This window comes from Leptonychotes weddellii, chromosome 14, assembly GCF_054177405.1.
Source record: "Leptonychotes weddellii isolate Sample4059 chromosome 14, ASM5417740v2, whole genome shotgun sequence".
Taxonomy (NCBI): Eukaryota; Metazoa; Chordata; class Mammalia; order Carnivora; family Phocidae; genus Leptonychotes; species Leptonychotes weddellii.
In genome coordinates, this window is record NC_138382.1 from 47763990 (window position 1) to 47786233 (window position 22244).

At 50.9% G+C, this 22244-nt stretch overlaps 2 protein-coding genes across 5 annotated transcripts; both read right to left on the minus strand.

Annotated features, from left to right (window-relative positions):
- Positions 1-1561: 1561 nt before the first annotated feature.
- STOML2 (stomatin like 2) lies at positions 1562-4907 on the minus strand. The gene is made up of 10 exons (XM_006739154.3): positions 4761-4907; positions 4386-4523; positions 3827-3926; positions 3630-3688; positions 3437-3538; positions 3152-3286; positions 2854-2998; positions 2655-2734; positions 2271-2399; positions 1562-1842 (listed from the first exon to the last, which is right to left on the minus strand). The coding sequence occupies exons 1-10, from the start codon at positions 4803-4805 to the stop codon at positions 1705-1707; spliced, it is 1071 nt and encodes a 356-aa protein (XP_006739217.2). The 5' UTR covers positions 4806-4907; the 3' UTR covers positions 1562-1704.
- A 923-nt stretch (positions 4908-5830) lies between these two features.
- On the minus strand, positions 5831-17408 carry ATOSB (atos homolog B). Of its 4 annotated transcripts, none has more exons than XM_031034363.2 (9): positions 17327-17408; positions 9837-9980; positions 8606-9575; positions 8381-8439; positions 8085-8190; positions 7801-7959; positions 7518-7586; positions 7259-7434; positions 5831-7118 (listed from the first exon to the last, which is right to left on the minus strand). In XM_031034363.2, exons 3-9 carry the CDS (start codon positions 9497-9499, stop codon positions 6965-6967), a joined length of 1617 nt encoding a protein of 538 aa, XP_030890223.1. In that variant the 5' UTR covers positions 9500-9575; positions 9837-9980; positions 17327-17408; the 3' UTR covers positions 5831-6964. The 4 variants fall into 4 exon arrangements, with proteins under 4 accessions (XP_030890223.1, XP_081659248.1, XP_030890222.1 ...); XM_081803122.1 differs by having other exon boundaries at positions 17299-17392; XM_031034362.2 differs by lacking the exon at positions 17327-17408 and adding an exon at positions 13134-13157.
- Between the last annotated feature and the right edge of the window lie 4836 nt (positions 17409-22244).

Consider the following 22244-nt stretch of genomic DNA (forward strand, 5'->3'; position numbering starts at 1 on the left):
CAAATAAATAAATAAAATCTTTAAAAATAAATAAATAAATAAAATCTTAAAAAAGAAAAATAAAATCTTAAAAGGAAAAACAATGCTCTCATTGAGAGCAGGGAATTTAGTTCTTCATTATTATATCCTTAGTGCCTGGCATGTATTTGGGGTTCAATAGTTATCAAATGGATACATGAATAAATTCTAATTCAGACATATGTTGAAAAATGTCATCCCTCCACCTCCATCCCGATGGCTCCTTACTTCATGAAGTTCAGGCCTCATCACCCCCTCCAGGATTGTTGAGGCCGCCTTCTTACTGCCCTTCAGTTTCCCATCTCTCCTTCAAATACCCTGTCCACATTGCAACAGAACAGATGTATCTAAAACACTAAAGTGACTACCTTAATCTTCCTAAAAGAAATCCTGGGAAGGGGGGGAAAAAAAAAACCCTTCATGGATCCCTCCTTACCCTAAGGCTAGAGTCCAAATTCTTCAGTACTCTATCTCCCTGTGCCGTGGACCTTGCCATACAATTACACACCCTAATATCCCACCCTTCAGCCTTAGCAAACTCTGAATGTTCCAACTTCTCTGGAACTGTGGGCCTTTGCATATTCTAGTCCCAAACCCTAGCCTGGTGAAGACATTAATTTTTCCAGCCTGAGCTCAATGGCAGAGTTGGCAGCCTTGTTGCCCACAAGCTGACATGTACCTCCCTCCAGGATCCCTCAATCAGAACTTTCTTCTATCATAGCACTTATCACTTTGTATCTGTTTTCTTGTCTGTCTTCCCTGCCCAACCTGAGTCTGTGAAAGCAAGAACCACTGGGTCTAAACTGCTTTTGTAACCTACATCTAGCACTGAGCTTGGCACACGGTAGACAGCATGACATTTTTGAAGGAATAAGTGTCTTCAGTCCCTGAAAAACCTTTAAGCATTCAGCAGTACTTATCCTGCCAGGGTAGTACTGTTTCCCATAAAAAATCCCCCCAGGCGTGTCTGCTGGATGGCTCAGGCGACTTTTTTTTTTTTTTTAAGATTTTATTTATTTGAGAGAGAGTGCGCACACACATGCGAGCAAGGGAAGGGACAGAAGGAGAGGAAGAAGCAGGCTCCCCGCTGAGCAGGGAGCCCAATGCAGTACTCAATCCCAGGACCCCAGGATCATGAACTGAGCCAAAGGCAGATGCTTAAAAGACTGAGCCACCCAGGTGCCCCAAATAGTTTACTTTTTATCTTGAGGTTGTGAGCTCAAGTCCCACATTGGGCATGGAGCTTACTTAAAATAAAACCAATCCCCTCAAACACCTGCTCAAATTCACATCCCCATAGTTAGCAGGAGGGAGAACTACACTCCCCAGCTGGCAGGTCAGTAGACCTGTGGCTTAATCCTTCCACCCTATCCCAAAGCTTCTCCTGAAGACAGAAAGGATGATTTTATTTACACGAGGTTCATTCATTCTTACTGGTGGAGGAATCAGCTTCCCAGACCTGAGAGGACTGGAGGATGGAAGTGGACATCCAAGGAAAACCCTGGTGACTTTCCTAACTTCATTCCCCAAACAAAGAGGACAGTTTCTGGTTTGCCATTGGCAAGTTTATTACATGATTAAAGTTCAAATAAAAAAATAATAACAAAATCTTGCCAGGGAAGCTAGAGCCAGAGTCTGGGAGTACTGTTTCCCTGTCCCCAGCCTCCCTGGCCAAGCCCAGCTCCATTAACTCAGTTTGACGCGATCAAATTCCTCGTCAAGACTTGCATCTGTGCCCCGGACATCTCTGCTGCTCCCACTGGAGACTGAGTCCTGGGCCCCTGGCACTGGGGCTTTGGTGAGGGCCCCATACACACCCATGGCCTAAGAAGAGGGACAGAGAGTGAGCCATGAGGACACATGGCAGAAGGCACAGCCCAACCCACCAATGACTAAAAAGAAAGTGGGGCTGGGTCCAATAAGGTTGTTTTCCTTTCTCTCTCTCTCTCTCAAGACTCAAACTTTAGAGTTGATTCTAGGAATCTTATAAACTATCAGAACAGGGTCACCCTCAGAATACCGGTAGAGATATCCACCAAAAAAAGAGACATCTCAAGAGCAACCCTATCTCCAGGGGTAAGGGCGGGGGGTGTCTCATTCTTAGAGATTTATTCTCTACAGAGACTAACAGGAGGTCTAGGTCTCAGGGTACTCGGAAGGCCTCTATGGTGTGTAAATTGTAATGGTGGTGATGGGGGGGGGGTCAGTTTCTAGCATTGGTGTTCTGTGCTGGGTCCTCAGGGCACTCTAACCTGAGCCACCATACTGCTGACATCGCCGGGGTTGGAGGGCAGCAGGATAGTGTTGGAGTCCTTGGCCAGTTTGGAGAACGCACTGACATACTGCTCAGCCACAGTCAGTGAGGCTGCTGCATCTCCATTCTGTGGCCACAGAAGGGATAAAAACACAGATCACAGACTTGGAGAAGGGGGTGGGGGCAGGGGGTAGGTGGAGGGGGGTAAAAAGAAGTCAGATTCCTGGAAAGAGGATCAGATCACAATGCAGATCACAATACAAGAGATCATGTAATCTGGCTCAATGGAACCCACAAAAGCAGGAACTTCTCCCAAGGGTAGATGAGAAAACCTCTTCCACTGTCAATTCCTGTTTCTAACTCCCACCCAGAGGCCTCTTACATGTTGTGTCAGAGCTGCAGCCAGGATCCGAATAGCTTCAGCCTTAGCCTTGGCCTTGGCCAGAACTGCACTGGCCTCTCCTGGAAGAAAAGAGACAAAGCTTTACTCATGAGGTCAGGGTACCTCAAAGCTCCTGTCACAGCACCAACCCTCAAAGGTCCATGCCCTGCTCCTCCCTCAGCCTCTACCCTCTGCGGACCTGCAGCTTGATTTATTTGTTCAGCCTTTTCCGCCTCGGAGGCCAGGATCTGTGCCTGCTTCTTCCCCTCTGCCACGTTGATGGCTGACTCTCGGGTCCCCTCAGACTCTAGAACTGTGGCCCGTTTCCGCCTCTCTGCCTCCACCTAGAAGCCCCCAACAAGCCCCATCAACAAGAAGCCAGAGTAAACTCTTACACAGACCTGCAATTGTACCCATCATGATAGGGAAGGGAGTCCAGGTCCCCATGAGACTGGAGCATCCTGAAGTCCTCTTCCCCATCCCTCCCTGGCCCCCACCTGCATCTGCATGGACTCTTTCACCCGGGGTGGCACATGGATATCCTTGATCTCATAACGGAGGCAGCGAATGCCCCAGCAATCAGCAGCCTGATTGATGGCGTCCACAATGCTAGCATTCAGGGACTCCCGCTCCTGGAAAAAAAAGAAGCATAAATTCCATGGCTTCAATCCACTCATCAACGGTCTAAGCTGAGAAGTGCCTCTGACTGATCTTGACCCCCAGAAAGGACTGACTGCAAGATATGTGTCTTCCAACACTAACTCTGGCTCAGATCCCCTTACCCGGAAGACTTTGTCCAGAGAGAGTTTGCCGAGCTCTGATCTCATGGTCGTCTGAGCCAGCTGTGTGACAGCATACTCAGGGTCCTCCACACCATAGCTTGCCTGAAAAGGGCATGGATAGTGTAAGAAGCTTGAGTGCAGGATTTTAGGGAGAAAAGCAACTCCGAAGCTGAATAAAGCAAGTAGCAGATACCTTGTAAGGGTCCATGATTCGCAGATAAAGGACTCCATCGATTTGCAGAGTTACATTGTCTACAGGTTCAGGAATGGGAGAGAAAAGGAGGAAAATCAGGCCTCCAATTTCCAATCAACTCTTTCTCCTGAGCTCTGGATCTCCTGCAACCACATCCTAATGGTCTCAGAGCACCCGTGTCACCCTGCACCCCTCACCAAGAGTCACAGCCGACTGCTCAGGCACGTTGATGACAATTTCCTTGAGACTCTGCACATATCGGATCCGGTCTAACACAGGGATGAGGATGTTCAAGCCCTGGGAAGAGGAGTCATGGGTCCTCAGAAGAATGAGGGTTGTTAGGGTTGGGATCCAAGCTAGGCCTGGAGTGGGTATGGAATCAACATATGGAACATTCCAAGTAAAGCAGAAAGCTGGGGGTGTCAATGGTAGGGAAGTCCAAGAGGATAGGAATACAAGGCTGCACATCTGAATGGCGGGGTGAGTCAAGGGAATGGGAGCCAGCAGAGTAGCAGACAGGCGAAGCTGAGAGTGGACAGGGGAGATACCCAAGAACGGAACCTGTGGGATGCCAGAGTGAATAGGAAAAGATGGTAACATGGTTATGAAGTTCAGCAGCCTGGGGCCTGCTAGGTCTGGCTGGGGGAGTTAGAAGCCAAAGGTGGGGGCAGGCTCGAAGGAGATCCCACCCCATTCGCCATGTCATGAGGGAATTCGGCATCAGGCTGGCCCTGAGTGGGCAGAAGAGGTTCTCACAGGCTCCAGGATCCGATGGAATCGGCCCATTCGCTCCACCACCCAGGCCTCCTGCTGCGGCACAAACAGTACCACGGTGTTTCGGGGCAATCCAGAGGAGGCGCGACGCGGAGCACGGCCAGAAGCCTGTACGGAGCCCTAAAGAGAAGTCAAGGATTAGCTGAGACCCCAGCCGGCGGGGCACCCCGCCTCTCTCGGCGCCTGTCCAGGGGGCATCTCCCTAAACCGCGACCCTGAAGGGTCCTCGGAGAAGGAACTCACGTGGGTACCATGACCTCTGACTCCAGTTCCCTCACCAAACTTGGAATTCCGCTTCTTCCCAGTAAGGACCCAGGTGATCTCTGGCCTGACCCTTGGAGGAGGCCCCGTACTCACCCTCAGCAAAAGGGCCCCAGTCCCCCGAGCCGCGCGCGCCAGCATTTCCCACGGCCGAAGGACCTCCGGAACCAACGAGACGGGGAGCAGAGAGGTCGCTCTAGAAGCCGGGACCCGAGCCTTTCCTCCTGTATTTCCACGCCCCCAGACGTACTTCCGTCTGTCTGCCCCCCGCCCCCAACCTCAGCCAATCAGCGTTACCTGGCTGAAGCGTTTATCAAATTGTTTCCTTGGATATGCAGACCGGCTAGAGAAGGCCCGAAGCTGGAAATCGTTCTCGTTGACCAAGCCCAAGATCCCGGACATGGTGACCGTAGAGGCTACTTTCCACGTGCAGCTGGCCCAGAAACACCTCCCACCGAGTTCTTTACCTCCACCCGAGACTTAGTTTACCCTTCTGAGCATATAAACGCCCTTGTCACCATAGCGACCAGGGGATTGGAGCTCTTTGCCACGGTTGCCATAGTGATATTGTCAGGTAGTCCTGCTGTGTTGTACCCAGCCCTCCCACTAGGGACTGACCCCATTCCCGTTGCCATGGTGACTGGGCCTAATAATGCCTAGTGATTGGGCTGAGATTTCCCCTTCCCCTCTTTTCCCAAAGCACCATAGCTTTTTCTACCTCTTTTGACCTCTTCCCAGAGTCTATGAGGCCTAGTCCCCTTGCATAGAGTCCAGCACACAACCCCTATGTTCAGCCTTCTCTGGATCATGTCATTCTGCACACATCCCTGATGCTCTGGCACATCTTTTAAGGACTTGCATAATCACTCTCATTTTACATTTCAGGGCACTTAAGTTCAAGAGGGGCTAAAATCAATAACAACAGAACCAGAATAGGAATTCAGGTCTACATTCAGAGAGTTCAGCTTTTGTGGCTGAACCTTCCCCACCACCCCACCCCATTTATCTGAAAAGACTAAGACCAGCTCCTAAGAATCATTAGGGCCTTGCCTAAGACTTCATGGCCTTAGGCCTCAGGCCTCCTCTTTGGGAGAATGGGCAGAGTCTGAGCTCCAGTTAGGCCCTCCATCCCCATTCCCATACACTCCCCAACAGAAAAAGCAGGGTTTAGCTCAAGTTTCCAAACAAGAATTTATTCTTTCTTCTGGTTTTTTTTTTTTTTTTTTTGGTTTTTTTTTTCTTGAAAAAAAGTACCAGGTACAATTTTTTCTTTTTTTCTTTTTGTTCAAGTTTCAAGCAATTGCTTGTTCCCCTCAGCCCAGCCCCAGGAGTCAGCGCTAAGGCTGGGTCAGAGTTTGGTGTGGGGAGTGGGGTAGTTGGGAATCACATGACTGTGAGGGGTGCCCCTCACCCCAGCTGAGGTAGGTGGGTCAGAGTCTGGCCAGGTGAGAGGAGGCACCCCAGTCCTTGGCCCTGACTCTGCCCCTGAACACCTTCCTCAGTCAGGACCCCAAAGCAAGGAGACACAGGCAGGAGGAGGACAACTGGAATCTGGAGACTTAGATGAGGGGTGGTTAACCTGTGTGTGTGCGCCTGCATGCAAGCTCTCTTTCTCACACACATCACACAAATACAAGCTTGTATGTGTGCACGTATGTGCACATACACACACACACACAAAGTTGGCTTTCAGAGAAGGGTCAGAGGGTAGGGGAAATGAAAGGTATAGGGAAGGACAGGGGAAGCTGAGTCTTTGGCTACTGACTCAGTCCTTCTGGGATAACCTCTCTGCCCTCAGCTGAGGAAAAACAGTTCTTCCCCAACCCCCACATCAGCTTCTTCAACTCCTGAGCTTGGAGCAATATCTGAGAGTGGGAATGGAGGAGGGGCAATGCCAATTATCAGGTTTGGGAGGTTACCAAGGCAATCCAATTTGAATAAATTATAAATTAAAAATAAATAAAATAATAAGTGGCCCCTGCCCAGGACAGGGAGGCAACGCTGGCATAACTTGCCTGGGAACTTGGGACGACCTCAGGGTAGCTCCGGTGTCTCCCTACTACCTAAGCTGGCCTGGGAAATCCAAGGGGGTGGGGAGGCACATGGAGTACCCAGAGTAGAGCAGAGTGTGGTAAGGATCAGAAGCTTTAAACACCCAAATAATCAGTTTGGGCATGAGCATGGTGAGGGCTTTAATTCAAGCCTGAAGGGTCTTTTGCCACCTTTGCACGTATTTGCTCTGTCCAGGATGGAGCAGGATGGGCTGGAACTTGGCCCACATGTGTTCAGGGCACTGACAATCACGGCAAAGGTGAATACCGTGGATTGTGAGGGGACTCAGTCACTGCCTGAAGTTCGTAGGGGAGCCCTGTGTCCAGTTCCAGGCTCCGGCGGGAAAAAAGCAGGCGGATGTCTCCATGCAGGCTTAAGCGGCCTGAGCGGGAGCTCCGGAACCTGGGGGAGGACAAGGTGATCAAAGAAAGAATCCAGATAGTAGAGAAGCCAGGAGAGATCCAGTTAAGGGAAGAGGTAACCTGGGGTCGGGAAAATCCTTTCCCTGGGCCTTCGCAACCGCCCCTGGGTCCTGTCCTTACCTGAGGTGCAGCAAGTAGCAGAGGAGGCGGCAGGCGGGGCTCGCATTTCCCTCCTCACCCACGGGCACCAAAAAGAGGCGATGGCGCAGGAAGGTCATATGGGCAGCAGGCATGTCCGAGAAGTCAAAAGTCACGAGGAACATCTTCACCACAGTCTGGTTGGGGTTAAATAAGGTCTGGGGGCAGGACAGAACAAAGTTGGTAGGGTCTAGGGGTTGTTTTCCTCTCCTACTCCCACTCCCCCTCAGGGAAAACTTACCACTTGGATGGTGCCCACCTTGGGCACGCTGTAACCCTTCCTCCCCAGGGGGTTCAGGTCCACGACACCCTAGGAAGGCCATGGAGCCATCAGCTAAGGTAGGGTCTTTGAATACTCATCCATCTCCATAATCTTTCACTCTGGGCCTGGCCCTTGCCCCACAAAAGAGTTCATCCACCTGGCCCTGAACCCTCTCCTTAGGTGAGAACACCTAAAGAACCCCTCCTGCCACCAACCCCTCATCCTCCTCACAAGCTAACTTAGAGTTGAGGTCAGGTCATACCAGGAAGGGGGCCGGGGCATTTTGCTCAGAAACATCGAAGAAGGTGACAGTGACAGGCAGCGTGACATGCTGGGGGCAGTAGGATCCACTAGCTCCAATCTCTGCCGTGAAGCCCTCAATGTGGCCAGATGGTGCAAAGCGTCCTCGCAGCAATGATTCCTGGGGTGGAGATGGGGAAAGCATATTATGAGACAGACGCCAGCTGTTTTCCTTACCCATCCAAGCCACATTCCACCATCTCACTTCCCCCAAGGCCCCCAATCACAGAATCCAAGGGGAACTACCTCAAAGTTGCCCAGCAGGGTACGGCTGACGGCAGGGGTAGGAACAGGGGAGGCACTGGGGGGGCTCAGCAGGCCTGGCCCCTTCCGGAGGCTTCGAAGGGAGCTCCTGGTAGGGGAGGGGACACACAGTGCGTTGGCTTAAAGCATTCTGGTATGCTTACTCACGTCCTTGGGCTCACCCTTTGCCACTATCCAGGGCTCCTGCCCTGGGGTCCCCTACCCTGGGGCTGGAAAAAGGATTACAGACTTTTGCCCCATTTGCAGGGACAGAGCAGAGGGAGAAGCTGATCACTCACAGCTTTAGGCGACGGGCACCTTTCAGCCTCCGCCCCATGGGACTGCAGTCTGTTGGGTCCTATGGAGAAGAAAGATGACAAAAAGATATTGGGTGGAGGCCAAGTATGTTTGCGAGCAGGAGCTCATTACAAGCTCTCATAGGAACATCCCCCCCCCCCCCAGGCCTTCACCTTTTCCCACACACATATCTACTTAAGAATAGACCATCTCCTCTCCTGGCTTACCAGCACAGGGTCCTTGGGCCCAGGCAGCAGATGGCTCCAGAAGGGTGTGGCTTTGGCATCAGAACTGTTGGCAGCAGGAGGGTGGCCCAGGGTTCCCCGGCGCCTCCGAGGGGCTGGCCCCTCATCCTCAGAGCTGACATCCAGGGCTTCTCCAGCAGGAAGCAGCCTTCGCTTGGTGGGGCAGGGGCCTGGAGGTCCAGGGCCAGGGGGTGTGTGCTCGGGACTATGCCCATTGGCAGTGCCAGGGGACTCCCTAGGCCAAGGGCTGCCCCTGTTGCCCACCCCAGCCACTGGGCTCTTAGCCCCTATTTGTGCAAGACTGTGCAAATCAGTGTCAAATGTGTGCAGCTGGCCCAGAGGGGCTGGCCCTGGGGACTCCCCCAGGGACCTCTGTCCCCCTGGATCTGGGGAAGCCCAGTCTCTGGTGTGCAAACTATTGCAGGAAGCATTTGATGGGGGACAGGGGGGACTCTGGGCCCCTGAAGTCCAAGGTGAGGTGGAGCTACCTCCCTGTTCCACAACACAGAGGCCATGATGGCAGAAATGCTGGCTGGTCACACCCAGTCCCAGCCCCAGTCCCTCTGGGCCTAGTAGCCTCACAGTAGATGGTTCTTCAGGGGGTAGTCCCTCTCTGGCCCCCAGCCCAGGGCCTCTCTTCAGCTCCCTGGGAACCTCAGTGGGTGGGGCCGGCCGTTTCAGGGCCCTATGAGCCTCGGAGGCACCAGCTGGAGGGGAAAAGATGGATACCTGGTAGACCCCGGGGGACGTCGCCCCCCCTGCTGGGCTATAGCCCATGAGCAGGCCACCCTGGAGGGCCCCCTGCCTGACTGCAGGCTGCGAAGGGCCAGCCTCTGGTTCTGAGGATGGAGACGGCTCCGCCTGCACGTGGCGCATGAAGCCCCCCCTTGGGTCAGGGGGGCCCCCCCCCACAGCCTTTATGCTGGGCCTGGGCTGGGGGGCCTGGGGACATCTGTGCAAGAGAAGAGAAGAAAAGGTGGTCAGAGGGATCAATGAGTCTTCTCCCTTCCACCTGAGTTTCAGATCCTCCCCCCAGCCTGAAGAGGTGACCTTGTCGGGTTCCTGGGGGTGAAGGTGTCCAAATCCCCAGAAAGATTAATGGAGTATTAATCCCATTAATAATATAGACCAGTCCGAGAACTTCTAAGTGGGTAACATGTTTAGCTCAGGTTTCTTACTGGACCTGCTTCCCCTCCCTTTCCCTAGCACTCACCCCGATGAAGAGGCCTTAAGCCTAGCTGTGTGTTCCCTCTTCCTGACTGATGCCTTGCTCTCCTAGCTTGCAGTCTGGTCCATTCCCGCTGCACTGGCAAGGTGACTGCCACCATTCCGTGCAGCTCCTGGGCTCAGCCGGACCCTGAGGAAAGAAGAACAGACATAAGCCAGGATCCCTGGAGCCAGTGGTAAGGCTCCTCTCCAATTGTGGGCTACCAGAGTACCCTCCAGGATATCCTTCTCCCATATGAAAAGCTCTTCAGAAACAGAAGGTGCAGTCTTGGGATCCAGAGCCCAGAGGGCAGAGCAGGGCTACCTAAGGAGTCAGAGAGAGGCAGGTCTCGGTTCAATGGAATAAGGATGTCAGAAGTAAGTTGTGGCAGGATGACCATTTATCAGGGCCACCAGCAAAGGGGCTTCTGCCCTGAACGTGAGAGGGGATGCAATACCCCAGGCTTTAAGAGATTATGCCACCTAAGAGTTGGTCAGGGAAAGAATTCAGCCCTCCTAGTCAGGGCCACCGAGTTGTATAACTCCTTCCCATAAGTCTATCTCCAAAGGGATAGTGCTACCCCAAAGCCCTAAGGACAGAGGTCTTGCAGAAACTCACACCCCATGAGCACTCCTCAGAGGTACAAACCTCGGGTCAGCTCAAAGGTGGCCCTTTGGACTTAAATTCCCAATTGCCCCCAGCAGTCCATCCCTTTAACAGGAGGCAACATTCTCCCTCTCCCACTCCCCCTGCTTGTGTTCCCTCTCTCTCGCTGTGTATCTCTCTGTCAAATAAATAAATAAAATCTTTAAAAAAAAAAAACAGGAGGCAACAAATCTAATCAGAAACAAGTGGAGGGGGAGTGGAGGAGGCAGTGCCAGAAGGCACTTTCCAGGACCTACCCTCCCCCTAGGCCCTGCAAACTAGAGATAAGGCAGGGGCAGTCAGGCAGCTGGAAGCAACTGGGACTACCTCTCCACTTCGTCACAACACATTTAACAAACAAAAACACAAACCACTGTTTTTCTGCCTGGGCACAAGGTGGTCTTTACTGACTAATTCACCCCCAGGAACCCATACTGGGTGAGGGGAATGTCAAATTGAAGGCCATCTTCCTTTATGAAAGGAAATACTGCCTTCAGGATCAAGCTTGTCCTGTGCTGCCTGCCATCCACAATGTCTTTTCCCCTTCAAAGAATGTCCCCTGTATGCCTACCTAAGCCCTGTCCTTACTCCTTGGCTAGCCCAAATGCCATTCCCTCCAGAAAGCCTACTCTGGCCACCCTAAACCATAAATCTCTCTCTCTCCTCTGAGACTCCACCTAAGGCAATGTCACTATCTACTGTAACCCAGTGACAGTTTTGCTTGCTCTTGTAGGTAAGAAATCTCCTAGACAGGAGTGCCTGGGTGTCCTAGTCAGTTAAGCGTCTGACTCTTGATTTCAGCTCAGGTCTTGATCTCAGTGTCATAAGATGGAGCCCCGCACTGTGTGGAGTCTGCTTGAGATTCTCTCTCCTTTTCCCTCTGCCCCTCCCACTTGTGCTCTCTTGATCTCTAAAATAAATAAATGTTTAAAAAAAAAAAATCTCCTAGACACACCACGGGGTTCTTGAGGATAGGTCTGTGCTCTGCTCCTCCACCAAACTCCAAGTATAGGGATTAAGCACATATCGGGGCTCAAAAAAAGTAGAATGGAAGCCCTAGAGATCTCAGCATCGGTCCTGGCACTGCAGAGAAAAATTCCCAGAATGAGAGAAGCAGAGAGATTACTTGTATAGAGAGAGTCAGCAACAACAGAGATGAAGTGGGAGGCAGGGAGAAAGGGAGAGAGTTGCACCCCAGAGACTGAAAAGCTTTCCTACACCAAATTCCCATCATTGTACCCAAAACTACCCTATTTCACCACATTCTCATTGGAAGTGAGACTCCTAAGAAAATTCTGGTTCCCTGTGGTGGGTGAGGTATCTGGAAAGGGCAGAACTCCAATGATAGCATTGTCAGAGGTACAACATGTATTCATCTGTACCTCTCCTTTCCTCTACCCAAGCCATACAGATTCAGAAAGGGCCTTTTGCTTAGCACTCCACCCCCTGGTCATCCAAGTTGGCCTCTTGAGTCCTTGCCCTGGGGAAGCCAGGTGATGACATGATGCCCTACCTGACCCCAGCATGCCTGGCATCTGCTTATTATCCCAAGCCCTCTCAGTTCCTGCTTTGTCAATGAGAAGCTCTAAGACTCACTTCCCTGCTATCCAGCCTGTCCGGCTCTAGACCATGGCTTCAAGCTGACTCATGGGGCAGGACTGTGGAAGAGGGCGGCAGGGTAGGCCAAACCTCACTATGTGCAGGGGGTGGGCAGCAGCTGGCGTTAAACAGCTGTGCCAGGCTGTGGCTGGCAAGGACTACAGTTCCCAACATGCCCAGGGAGCAAGACCAGCAAAAACAACAAGTCCCAGAATACCATGGGTTCTGTACCTCAGACACCTGCTAGGCCTGGGAGGTGGGGTAGGTGGGTGTTGGTATAGGTACAAGCTCCGAGGCTCACTCTTCCCTTCCCTTCAGTATTAGAGATATCCATTTCTACACTGATGAAGGAGGGTGACAGGAAGGAGAATTCCTCTCCATGTGCTTCCTACCCTCATCCTGTTCAGAGGGAACTGCTAGCTGCTCTGCATTTTGTCCCTATACATGTCCACACAAGCTAGGGGGGCTATTCCCATAGACCACCACTGTGAGTACGAAGGTCAACCCTCTGCTCTCTCACCAACCCCTTGACCGCTGGCCTAAAACCCTCTACCTTCAGTGGAGAGGGAGCAGATGTCAGCACCTCCTCCAAACGGAGCCTGGCAGACTCACCCCTTCCCCTAGACTCCTTGTTCTGGACGATTCCCCCACCGCCTGCTTAGTCTCCCAGGTCCATTCTCACCCCTCTCCTCCCCAGAGCCTGGGACAGGCCCCATTCCCTACTGGAGCTTCGGAGATTTGCTCTTTCCCCCTAGCACACACTCACCCCGCTCTTAAACTGGCTCCGCCGCGGCGGCCGCTGCTCCGGGCCCTTCCGTCCCGTCCCGGTCCCTCCCCTCGAATCCCGGGTCCTCCCCGCCACGGGCCCCCAACCCAGACAAAGGGTGGCTCAGGCAGAGCCCTGCTTTGCTAGGCTGTTCTCTGTTCAGCTTCGTGTGCAACACTAGCGGGCTCTGGAGCCCGCAGCCCCCCAGCCACTGCCGCACCCCTCCCCGCGACTGTCCCTCCCCGTGGCCGCCCCGGCTCCGCGCTGCCGACTCCGCTGCCCCTCTGACTCACAGGCCATTTCCTACCAGCTGATGGGGCCGCCCGCCCCGCCCAATGCCCCAACACCCCAGCCGCGGCGAACGCGGCCGCCACGCCCCCTGAGACCACGCCCTCCATGGGCAGCGATCATACTGATTGGCCCATGGGAGTCCAGCCTCTCCACGACCTCAAGTGTGAGCCACGCCCCCTCCAGGAGACGCACGCCCATTGGTCCACAAGGGGGCAGGCCTACCTGGGACCACCCCGCCCATTCCCTTAACCCCTCATCTGCCGGAATCCAAAGGAGCTCCCTGCCCTGCCATTTAACCCTTTCAAAGGCTTAGGCCTCCCACTTCTCACCTCCACCCTTCCTCTTCCGACGGTGTTTAATAGGACGCCCTAGGGCTTTCATAGGCACAGTTTGACAATCTCCAAAGTCAGGCTGCTCTTCCCACACCAAACCCCAAATATCCCCACTCCCATAATCTCTCCCTTTCTTGCAAGAGAGCTTTAGAGACCAGAGGACTGTTGAAGTCTAGAAAGCTTCCTTCATGCTAGAGCAGATGAAATAGTCCAGCAGTGGGACCTTATCTCCTTCCATTGAGAAATGGTATTCTTCCTTTTCTTACTCTATATTGATGTTCTTTTGCCTTTATTAGAGGGGCCCCAAGGACTCCTGAGATAGGGATACATTTTAATTCAGGGACCTACACATCCTTTTTTGTGTCTCTGAACTACCATTCTGAGATTAGGCTGCTTCATCCCTCTACCAGTGCTCTCTCTTCATAGGAGACAGACCACCCAGGGGAAGTGGGATAGGAAGGCTTCTGCCATTAGTGGGGAGATGTGCCCAACTCTTGCAATGGAGCTCACTCCCATGACTCACAGCTCCCTCGAAACTCCCCACCCTCTCCCTGAGTCACTCGACTCCAGGCTCAGGCCAGAATCAGCCAAATTAAGTGGCAGCAGAATCGTCATTCTTAATTCTTGTCCTCTTATTCTTTAAATGACCAGGATGGAAACCTCTGCAAGGATGGGACATTAAAAGATACTTTTTAGAGGGGCTGCTTTAGGGGCAAGCTAAGAAAATACGTAGCCCTGACTAACTTTCCCTCTGCACTTGTTGACAAGTCAGTTTCCAAACTTAAGAAGCTTTTTCTGTCAGTCTTCCACAGAAGCAAGCAAACCCGGAGTCAAAAGAGGGAAGACTCAGGGCACCAGCCTGGCTCAGTCAGCGGAGTGCACGACTCTTGATCTTGGGGTTGTGAGTTCAAACCCCATGTTGGGTGTAGGGATTACTTAAAAATAAAATCTTAAAACAACAACAACAAAAAAAGAGGGAAGACTCAAACTGATGCCTGGAGAACTGGCATCAGCCAGTTGTGCCTCCCTGGTTGTGCCTCCAGAAGAGGGGGAGTCCATTCTTCCATAGTTCAGCGCCCACAGAAGGCCCAAGGTCCTTGTTTCTACCTTGCCTGTGCTGTAGGCCCCAAGGGCTCTGAGATTGTCAGTGGACAGTAAAAAAAAAGGCTCCCCTCCCCCTACTTCCTCCTTGTGCCCTAGACTTAGGAAGAAAACGTAAGTAACCCTTCCCCTAGGCTCCCTTCTCCTCACCTCAGACCAGGAGAAAAACCCTGAAAAAGAACCCAGTTGCCATGGAATGACTTCTTCATTGGTTCCCTAATGGTAAGGAACACGATTCAGGAAATTTTCAAAATCCTGAACAAAATGGCAAAGTACCAAAGTAAGAACCTACTTGCCTTAGTAAAAGCTTATTGGGAAGATAAATAGACACAGAACACTATAGGAAATTAATAGTCCCTTGGTGACACCACAGAACAGGCAGTAAGTTCTGTTTTACTGCCACTAATGTAGGCCCAGGCCTTCGTTACTTGCAAAGGTCGGGGGGCAATAGTTCAGTGGGAAGGATCAAAGATGTTCTAGGCCTCCGTGTGCCCTAGGAAAGCAGCATGGTACAATCAAGAGGCCTTACCTAGCTGCCCCAAACTCTTACCCTGCTTTATTTTTTTCATAGCAGTTATCACCACCTGGCCTCTCTCTGCTACACACACACACACACACACACACACACACACACATTTCTTTCTCCCCCTATTAGAATGGAAGCTCTATGAGTGCAGCAGTATTGTTTTGTTCACGCTAGTATTCCCAGAATCGACATCAGTGCCTGGCACATAACAGGCACTCAATAAACATTGGCTGAAAGAAATGATGAGCCCTGGGCTGAGTGAACAGCAATCTGAAGACCTGGGTCCTAATTCCTGCTCTTTCACTGTGAGTGAGACCTAGAGAAAGTGACAATCTCTTTGGCTGTAAATTTTCAACTCTGTAAGACGAGGGGTTTGTATAGATGATGGCCACTGAGGGCCTCTGCAACTCTGGCCTTATATTGCTATGATTCTAATAGCTATTGTTCACTCAAATCCATTTTCAGAGGATGGACCCGAATGTCTGAAAGCCCTCCCACTTGTATTGAAGCAGAGAGGCTATATATTCCAGCCTCAGCTCAGCAAACTTGATGCCCTTTCTCTTCACGCCCCACCCACTCACACAAATGCCTCAGTCCTGAGGAAGCTGGAGTGTTTGCCCTAGGCCCGCCTCTCTGAGAGACAGTCTGGGAAGCTGTGTTGCCATAGCAATCAGCTCCTCCTCAAAAGGCTTCAGCCAGCCCTCCCTTACCCCACCCTACCCCACCGCTTTGTCTGGCCTCAGCACCCCCTCCCTCCCCAGCCAGTCACAGCTAGAAGAAGGTTGGCTAGGGGCCCCTTTCAGTAACATTGTCACACTCATCCAGCCACTGTGTGGAAGGCAGGACTTTTTCACCCTCCCAGCTAGCCCAGGGGCAAATAGAACTTTGGCACTACATCAAGTCCCCTCAGGGAACCTAAGGAGCTCTCTGGAGGACTAGGCCCTAGTCTCCGTTCTGACATCAGCTTCCAAGACAGGAGTGTGGGAGCCATTCTTTCTTCCTCTTCCAGCTGAGGCTGGAGCCTCATATCCTTTCTGGAGTTCAGCCTGCCATAGTAGCCCATCTCTCAAAACATACATCAAAGACTCAGTAATTTTCACCCTTCCCACAGAAGCCCATTTTTTAGGGTCCTAGGGTTCCCCACCCCGAAGAAGGAAAAGGGTGGGGAAAATAAGTTTGTGGCAAGTGGTAAAAAAGTAGTGGCCAGTCACTTGTGGGGGCTGTTGGGAGAGATCTTGGTAGGAGTGGGGTGAGGTCTGGGCCTTGCTGCTGGTAACTAGGGTCTGTGGCCATTGAGCACAAAGTTCCGGGCAGGGCACAGCTCCTAAACGGGCAAGTCCCAGGCCAGGCCCCAGGGCGAGGAAGGAAGTGGGAAATGAGCACACCCAGAGCATAGGGCAGGGCAAAGTGGGGGAGGGGGAAGACAGGGACCAAGGCAGGCTTCTGGGAGGAACAGGAACTAGAGTGGGGGTTAACAGGAACACCAGCTGGGGGAAGAAACTCCAGTCTCAGCCAGGCAGATCCAAAGCCGAATGAGGAGACATTCACAGAAGACCTAGTAGCAAGTGGGGCCTGATCCTCCCTAAGAGTGGTCAGGCCTGAAGGTGTTATTAGGAGCCTAGGAGCCAGAAGCACTACATACTGGCTTCTTTACCCCACCAATTCCATCATGCCATTCCTAGAACACAGTACACAAGCCTCTTCCTGAATCTCTACAAAGCCCCAAGACTTTCTCAAAGGACTAGGGGTTCTTCCCCCCTCAATTGGGGCCTACAAACCCTTCCCCTCAAACAGTGCCCACAACCCCCTCCCTTCTTTTTGTACACAGTCCCTCTGTCCTTCCGTCTCTCCCACACTCTGGACCACCAGCTCTTCTCCATCATACAGCACCTGCTTCCCCCTGAGCAACTTTAGATCCCCTCCCCCTCAAATATAGCCAGCCTCCAACCCTCCACAACAGACAGCGACCTAGCCCCTTCACACTGTACCTTTAACCTCCGCAAAGCAATCCTGTCTCTCCCCCACAAGGGCCCCTGGAAAATGCACCTGCTTACCCACACGTTGAGCCCCCAAGTCCTCCCCCAACTCTGTGTCTTCCTCCCCCCCACAGCAGTCTTCAGATTCTTTCCTTCTCTAACGTGCCCCCACCTCCTGTTTGCCCAAGCGTACCCCATCCTTGTCCCTTCTTCCACGCGCACCCCACCCCACACCTGTAGTTCCGTGAGTCCCGTTGCACCTGAGGAGGTAGTGGGTTGGGGCAGTTATAGAGAAGCCCTAGCAGCAGCCTCGGCCTGCAAACCTCACCCCTTCTGTCCGAGCCCCGCCCCCGCAACGCCCAGGCCCACCCCCTCCCTTGTCCCACCTCCCACCTTCTTGGGGCTCGTCCCCTTTCCTAGTTTCTTTAATTCCTTTGGCTCCTCCCCCTGTGACACAGGCCCCGCCCCGTATGGCTCCGCCCCTTCTCGTCTTCTTTGACTCTCCCCAGGAACATCCGCTAGTCCCTACCCTTCCCCGATCCCCGCCCTCTACTGGTTTCTCCGCCTTTCGCTGGGACCCGCCCCTCGGATTCCAGCCTGGCAGAACCCAGGCCAGGCTCTCTTCCACCGCGAGCCCCGGTCGGTCTCAGAGACTCTCCTAACCCCCGCCCCTTCTGCGCTCGCCTCACCGGGCGCTAGTGCTCCAGCCCGGATCCGCTGGCTCTGATTGGCGGCGGTGGCCCCAATGGATGGCGGAGGAGACAAAGTGATGGCTGCAGGTCGCCTGAGGTCCCACCCCGGCCACGTGCAGCTTCTGTGATGACAGGTCTAGAGGGGCGGGGCCTTGGCCCGCAGGGTGCGGGCCTAGGCTGACCCAATCCGGCTGGGTGTGGGGGAGCCGGAGCTGGATTCAAAGCGCTAGCCTGAGGGCACCGAGCCTGACTGGGGCTCTCCCGGGTTTTCGCGGTAGTGTGAGCTGCCTGTGGAGCTTGGGCGTTTTTCTGGGGACGTCTGGGTTAGCGCGTGCATTTGCCTTAATGGGGGAATCTGTGGAGTTTGCAAGGTAGTGCAAGGAGTCTCAGGGGTCTGTGAAGATGGGGGAGAATCTGGTTGGTGGGGTCTCCAGTCTGTGAGGTTGAGCAAGTGTCTGCAGCCTACGCTGTGCGGGAGAATCTGAGTTCTGGGAGATGGGCAGTAACAGCCAGATCTGTACCGGTGAAGGTGGGTCAGCAAGGAATTCTGTGAATTTTAGGAGCCTAAGTATTAATACGAAGTAGAAGAGAGAAGTAGGGCCTTTGCTTTGTACAAGTGTCAAGTGAACTATGTGACAGTTACATATGTTCTGTAATTTAATTAGAGCTTGAGTCTTCTCTCCAATTTACACTCGCCCTACTAGTTCCCGAGATATAGCGGCGGGGCGGGGGGGCGGGGGAGTCCACGCTTACCAGCTACCTGTAGATGGCAGCACAGGACCCTTGCAGAACTGAAGGGCCTTGAGCCCAGGGGCTATCGGGCCTCTCCGTAGAGCTGGCAGTATAGATTGCGGGTCAAACCTGATAAAGTTCTCTGAAAGTCGCAGATTCTTTAGGTTTCTGGGACTTTATCTCTGTGAGTAGTTAACTTAAGCTGGTTTACTGAATACCAATTGTATGCAAAGAAAAAAAAGTTTTTTTCTCTATCCTCAAGGAACTTGTTTAGGTCGTCAATACCTAGATAATTCTACAGACAGTAAAGTTGGAAGGGTTTGGGGGAGTCGAAAAAGCATAGGGTTTGTAGTCATTTGTGTTGGCCTCTGAACTTTGGGTATTAGGTATTTACTACCTGTATGAATTTGGCTAAATTACTTGACTTAAAAAAAAATAAATTTAATTGATTTTAGAACAATTTTAGATTTATAGAAAATTTATGAAGGCGGGCGCCTGGGTGGCTCAGTCGTTAAGCGTCTGCCTTCGGCTCGGGTCATGATCCCAGAGTCCAGGGATCGAGCCCCGCATCGGGCCCCCTGCTCGTCAGGAAGCCTGCTTCTCCCTCTCCCACTTCCCCTGCTTGTGTTCCCTCTCTCACTGTGTCTCTGTCAAATAAATAAATAAAATCTTAAAAAAAAAAAAGAAAATTTATGAAGGCAATTCAGAGTTTCCATATACCCCACCCAATTTCCCTTCTTAACATTTAAATTAGTATGGTTCATCTGTTACAATTAATTAACCAATATTGATACGTTATCATTAATTAAAGTCCATACATCATTCAAATTTCCTTAGTTTTTCCTTATGCTCTTTTTCTGTTCCAGGATCCCATCTAGGACAGCAAATTACATTTAGTTGTCATGTCTCCTTAAACTTCTCTTGGTTGTGACATTTTCTCAGACCCCCTTGTTTTTGATGACCTTGATGATTTTATTATCAGATATTTTATAAAATGTCTTTCAGTGGGATTTGTCTGATGTGTTTCTCATGATTAGCCTGAGGTTATGGGTTCCGGGAAGGAAGACTCCTGAGTTAAAGTGCCAGTTTCACCTGACTGCTGCCCCATCCAAAGCCCCTGACCAGCAGGAAGTAGCTACCATTGCTCTTCACACTTTTTCCCTAACAGCAGGTAGGGTTACCTCTTCAGAGGAGGGAATGATGAAGGATAGTTGGAAGGCAGGCAAGCAGGAATAAGGCCCCCTCGCCCCCCACCCTAAGAGGAAACCATCCTTAAAAGGATTTTACACAGTCCTGGAAGGAGCCCTCCACCCTTTCCCATGTGATAGGTAGGTGACAAAAACCTGATTGGATGACAGGTGCAGGGAGGGTTAATCAGATTAAAACAGGCCGTAAAAACCCCTAGATTTAGAAACTCCGGTGGCAACCCCCTGGGGTCCCTTCCCTCCTCAGGAGCTTTGTACTATAACCTTGCTATCACTCAATAAATCTTGCTTTGCTGCCCACCAAAAAAAAAAAAAAAAGTGCCAAAAACAATGAATCGTGGATCACCACATCAAAAACTAATGATGTATGGTGACTAACATAACATAATAAAATAAAGTTAAAAAAAAAAAGTGCCAGTTTCATCACATCATATCAATCTATGTGTGTGTGTGTATGTAGTATGCTTATATACACAATATTGGCATTATACTGTTTATTCATATTACAGGTTTTTATTTTAAATCAATGGCGCTTAAACATTCTCTGAGTATTCTACAAGATTTTAAAAAATTTCTTTATGCGGGGCCCCTGGATGGTTCAGTTGGTAGAGCATGTGACTCTTGATCTCAGGGTTGGGAATTGGAGCCCAACATTGGGTGTAGAGCTTACATTAAAAAAATAATAAAATTAGGGGCGCCTGGGTGGCTCAGATGGTTAAGCATCTGCCTTCGGCTCAGGTCATGATTCCAGGGTCCTGGGATCGAGCCCCACATCGGGCTCCTGGCTCAGCAGGGAGCCTGCTTCTTCTTCTCCCTCTGCCTCTCTCCCTGCTCATGCTCTCTCTCTCTGTATTTCTGTGTCTCAAATGAATAAATAAAATCATTAAAAAAAATTAAGTTAAATTAAATTAAAGAAAATAAAGACGATTTCTTTATGAAATATTTTAGGCACAGAGAAAGTTATAAAGAATAACAAACATCCACATTCTTCTCACACAGCTTTATCAAATCTTAATATTTTACATTTGCTTCAAATTCTCTCTTAAGGAAATTAATATTTCAGATAAGTTGAGCTTTTATATACTCCTTCCTGATCTCATTCCATTCTCTGGCTTGCTCCTCATCGTCTCTCCCCAGAAGTAACCACTATTCCAAACAGGTATTTATTTTTCCTCTACATTTTTAAAAATAAACTTATTGACTGAGGTACATGTATTTCTATTAGAGATATACTTAGAAGTAGAACTGCTGAGTAATAGGGCGTGTATATGTTCAGCTTCACTAGATATTGCCAATATTTTTTTCCAAAGAGATTGTAACAGTTCACATTCCCACAATACACGAGAAGTCTAGTTTCTCCACTTTCTTGCCAACTCTTGATGTTGTCAGTCTTTCTAATTTCAACTATACTAGTGTATATGCAGTGGTATCTCACTGTGGCCTTAGTTTGCATTTCCCTGATATCTAGTAAATTTGGACAAATCTTTATATGTCTATTGGTTATCTTTTGTGATTTGGGTAGTCAAGTCCTTGGCCTATTTTTCTATTTGGTTGTCTGTCTTTTTTCTATTTGTAGGAGCTCTTTGTATATTCTGGATATGATTCTTTTGTTAGAGAAATCTATTAACAATTACCTTTTCCCACTCTGTAGCTTGCTTTTTTTATTTTCTAAGTGGTGTTTTTCAATGGACAGAAGTACTTTTTTTTAAGATTTTATTTATTTATTTGACAGAGAGAGACACAGCGAGAGAGGGAACACACGCAGGGAGAGTGGGAGAGGGAGAAGCAGGCTTCCCGCGGAGCAGGGAGCCCGATGCGGGGCTCGATCCCAGGACCCTGGGATCATGACCTGAGCGGAAGGCAGACGCTTAACGACTGAGCCACCCAGGCGCCGCCGAGCATGTGTCTCTTGATCTCAGAGTTGTGAGTTTGAGCCCCACATTGGGCATAGAGATTATTTATTATTTATTATTTTTAAGAGATTTTTAAAAAGATTTTATGTGTTTATTTGACAGAGAGAGCACAAACAAACAGGGGGAACAGCAGGCAGAGGGAGAGGTAGAAGAAGTCTCTCTGCTGAGCAGGGACTCAGTCCCAGGATCCTGGCCCTTCACCTGAGCCGAAGGCAGACGCTTAACTGACTGAGTCACCCAGGCACCCCGCAATTACTTTAAAAATAAAAATTTCATGGGGCGCCTGGGTGGCTCAGTCCTTAAGCGTCTGCCTTCGGCTCAGGTCATGATCCCAGGGTCCTGGGATCGAGCCCTACATCGGGCTCCCTGCTCCGCGGGAAGCCTGCTTCTCCCTCTCCCGCTCCCCCTGCTTGCGTTCCCTCTCTCGCTGTGTCTCTCTCTGTCAAATAAATAAATAAAATCTTTAAAAAAAATTAAATAAATAAAAATTTCATTTAAAAAATTAAGCAAAAAAATCTTTAAAAAAAAAAAAAAAAAAGGGCGCCTGGGTGGCTCAGTTGGTTAAGCGACTGCCTTCGGCTCAGGTCATGATCCTGGAGTCCCGGGATCGAGTCCCGCATCGGGCTCCCTGCTCAG

Coding starts and splice junctions, on each gene's coding strand:
- STOML2 (XM_006739154.3), bottom strand. CDS start 4,805: ATGCTGGCGCGCGCGGCTCGGGGGACTGGGGCCCTTTTGCTGAGG. Junction 2,735..2,853: donor ACAAATAAATCAAGCTGCAG/GTCCGCAGAGGG, acceptor CTTTTCTTCCAG/GAGAGGCCAGTGCAGTTCTG. Junction 1,843..2,270: donor TCAGCAGTATGGTGGCTCAG/GTTAGAGTGCCC, acceptor CCCTCTTCTTAG/GCCATGGGTGTGTATGGGGC.
- ATOSB (XM_031034363.2), bottom strand. CDS start 9,499: ATGCGCCACGTGCAGGCGGAGCCGTCTCCATCCTCAGAACCAGAGGCT. Junction 8,440..8,605: donor GGCCCAAGGACCCTGTGCTG/GTAAGCCAGGAG, acceptor TCTTCTCCATAG/GACCCAACAGACTGCAGTCC. Junction 7,587..7,800: donor ATGCCCCGGCCCCCTTCCTG/GTATGACCTGAC, acceptor TGGCCTTCCTAG/GGTGTCGTGGACCTGAACCC.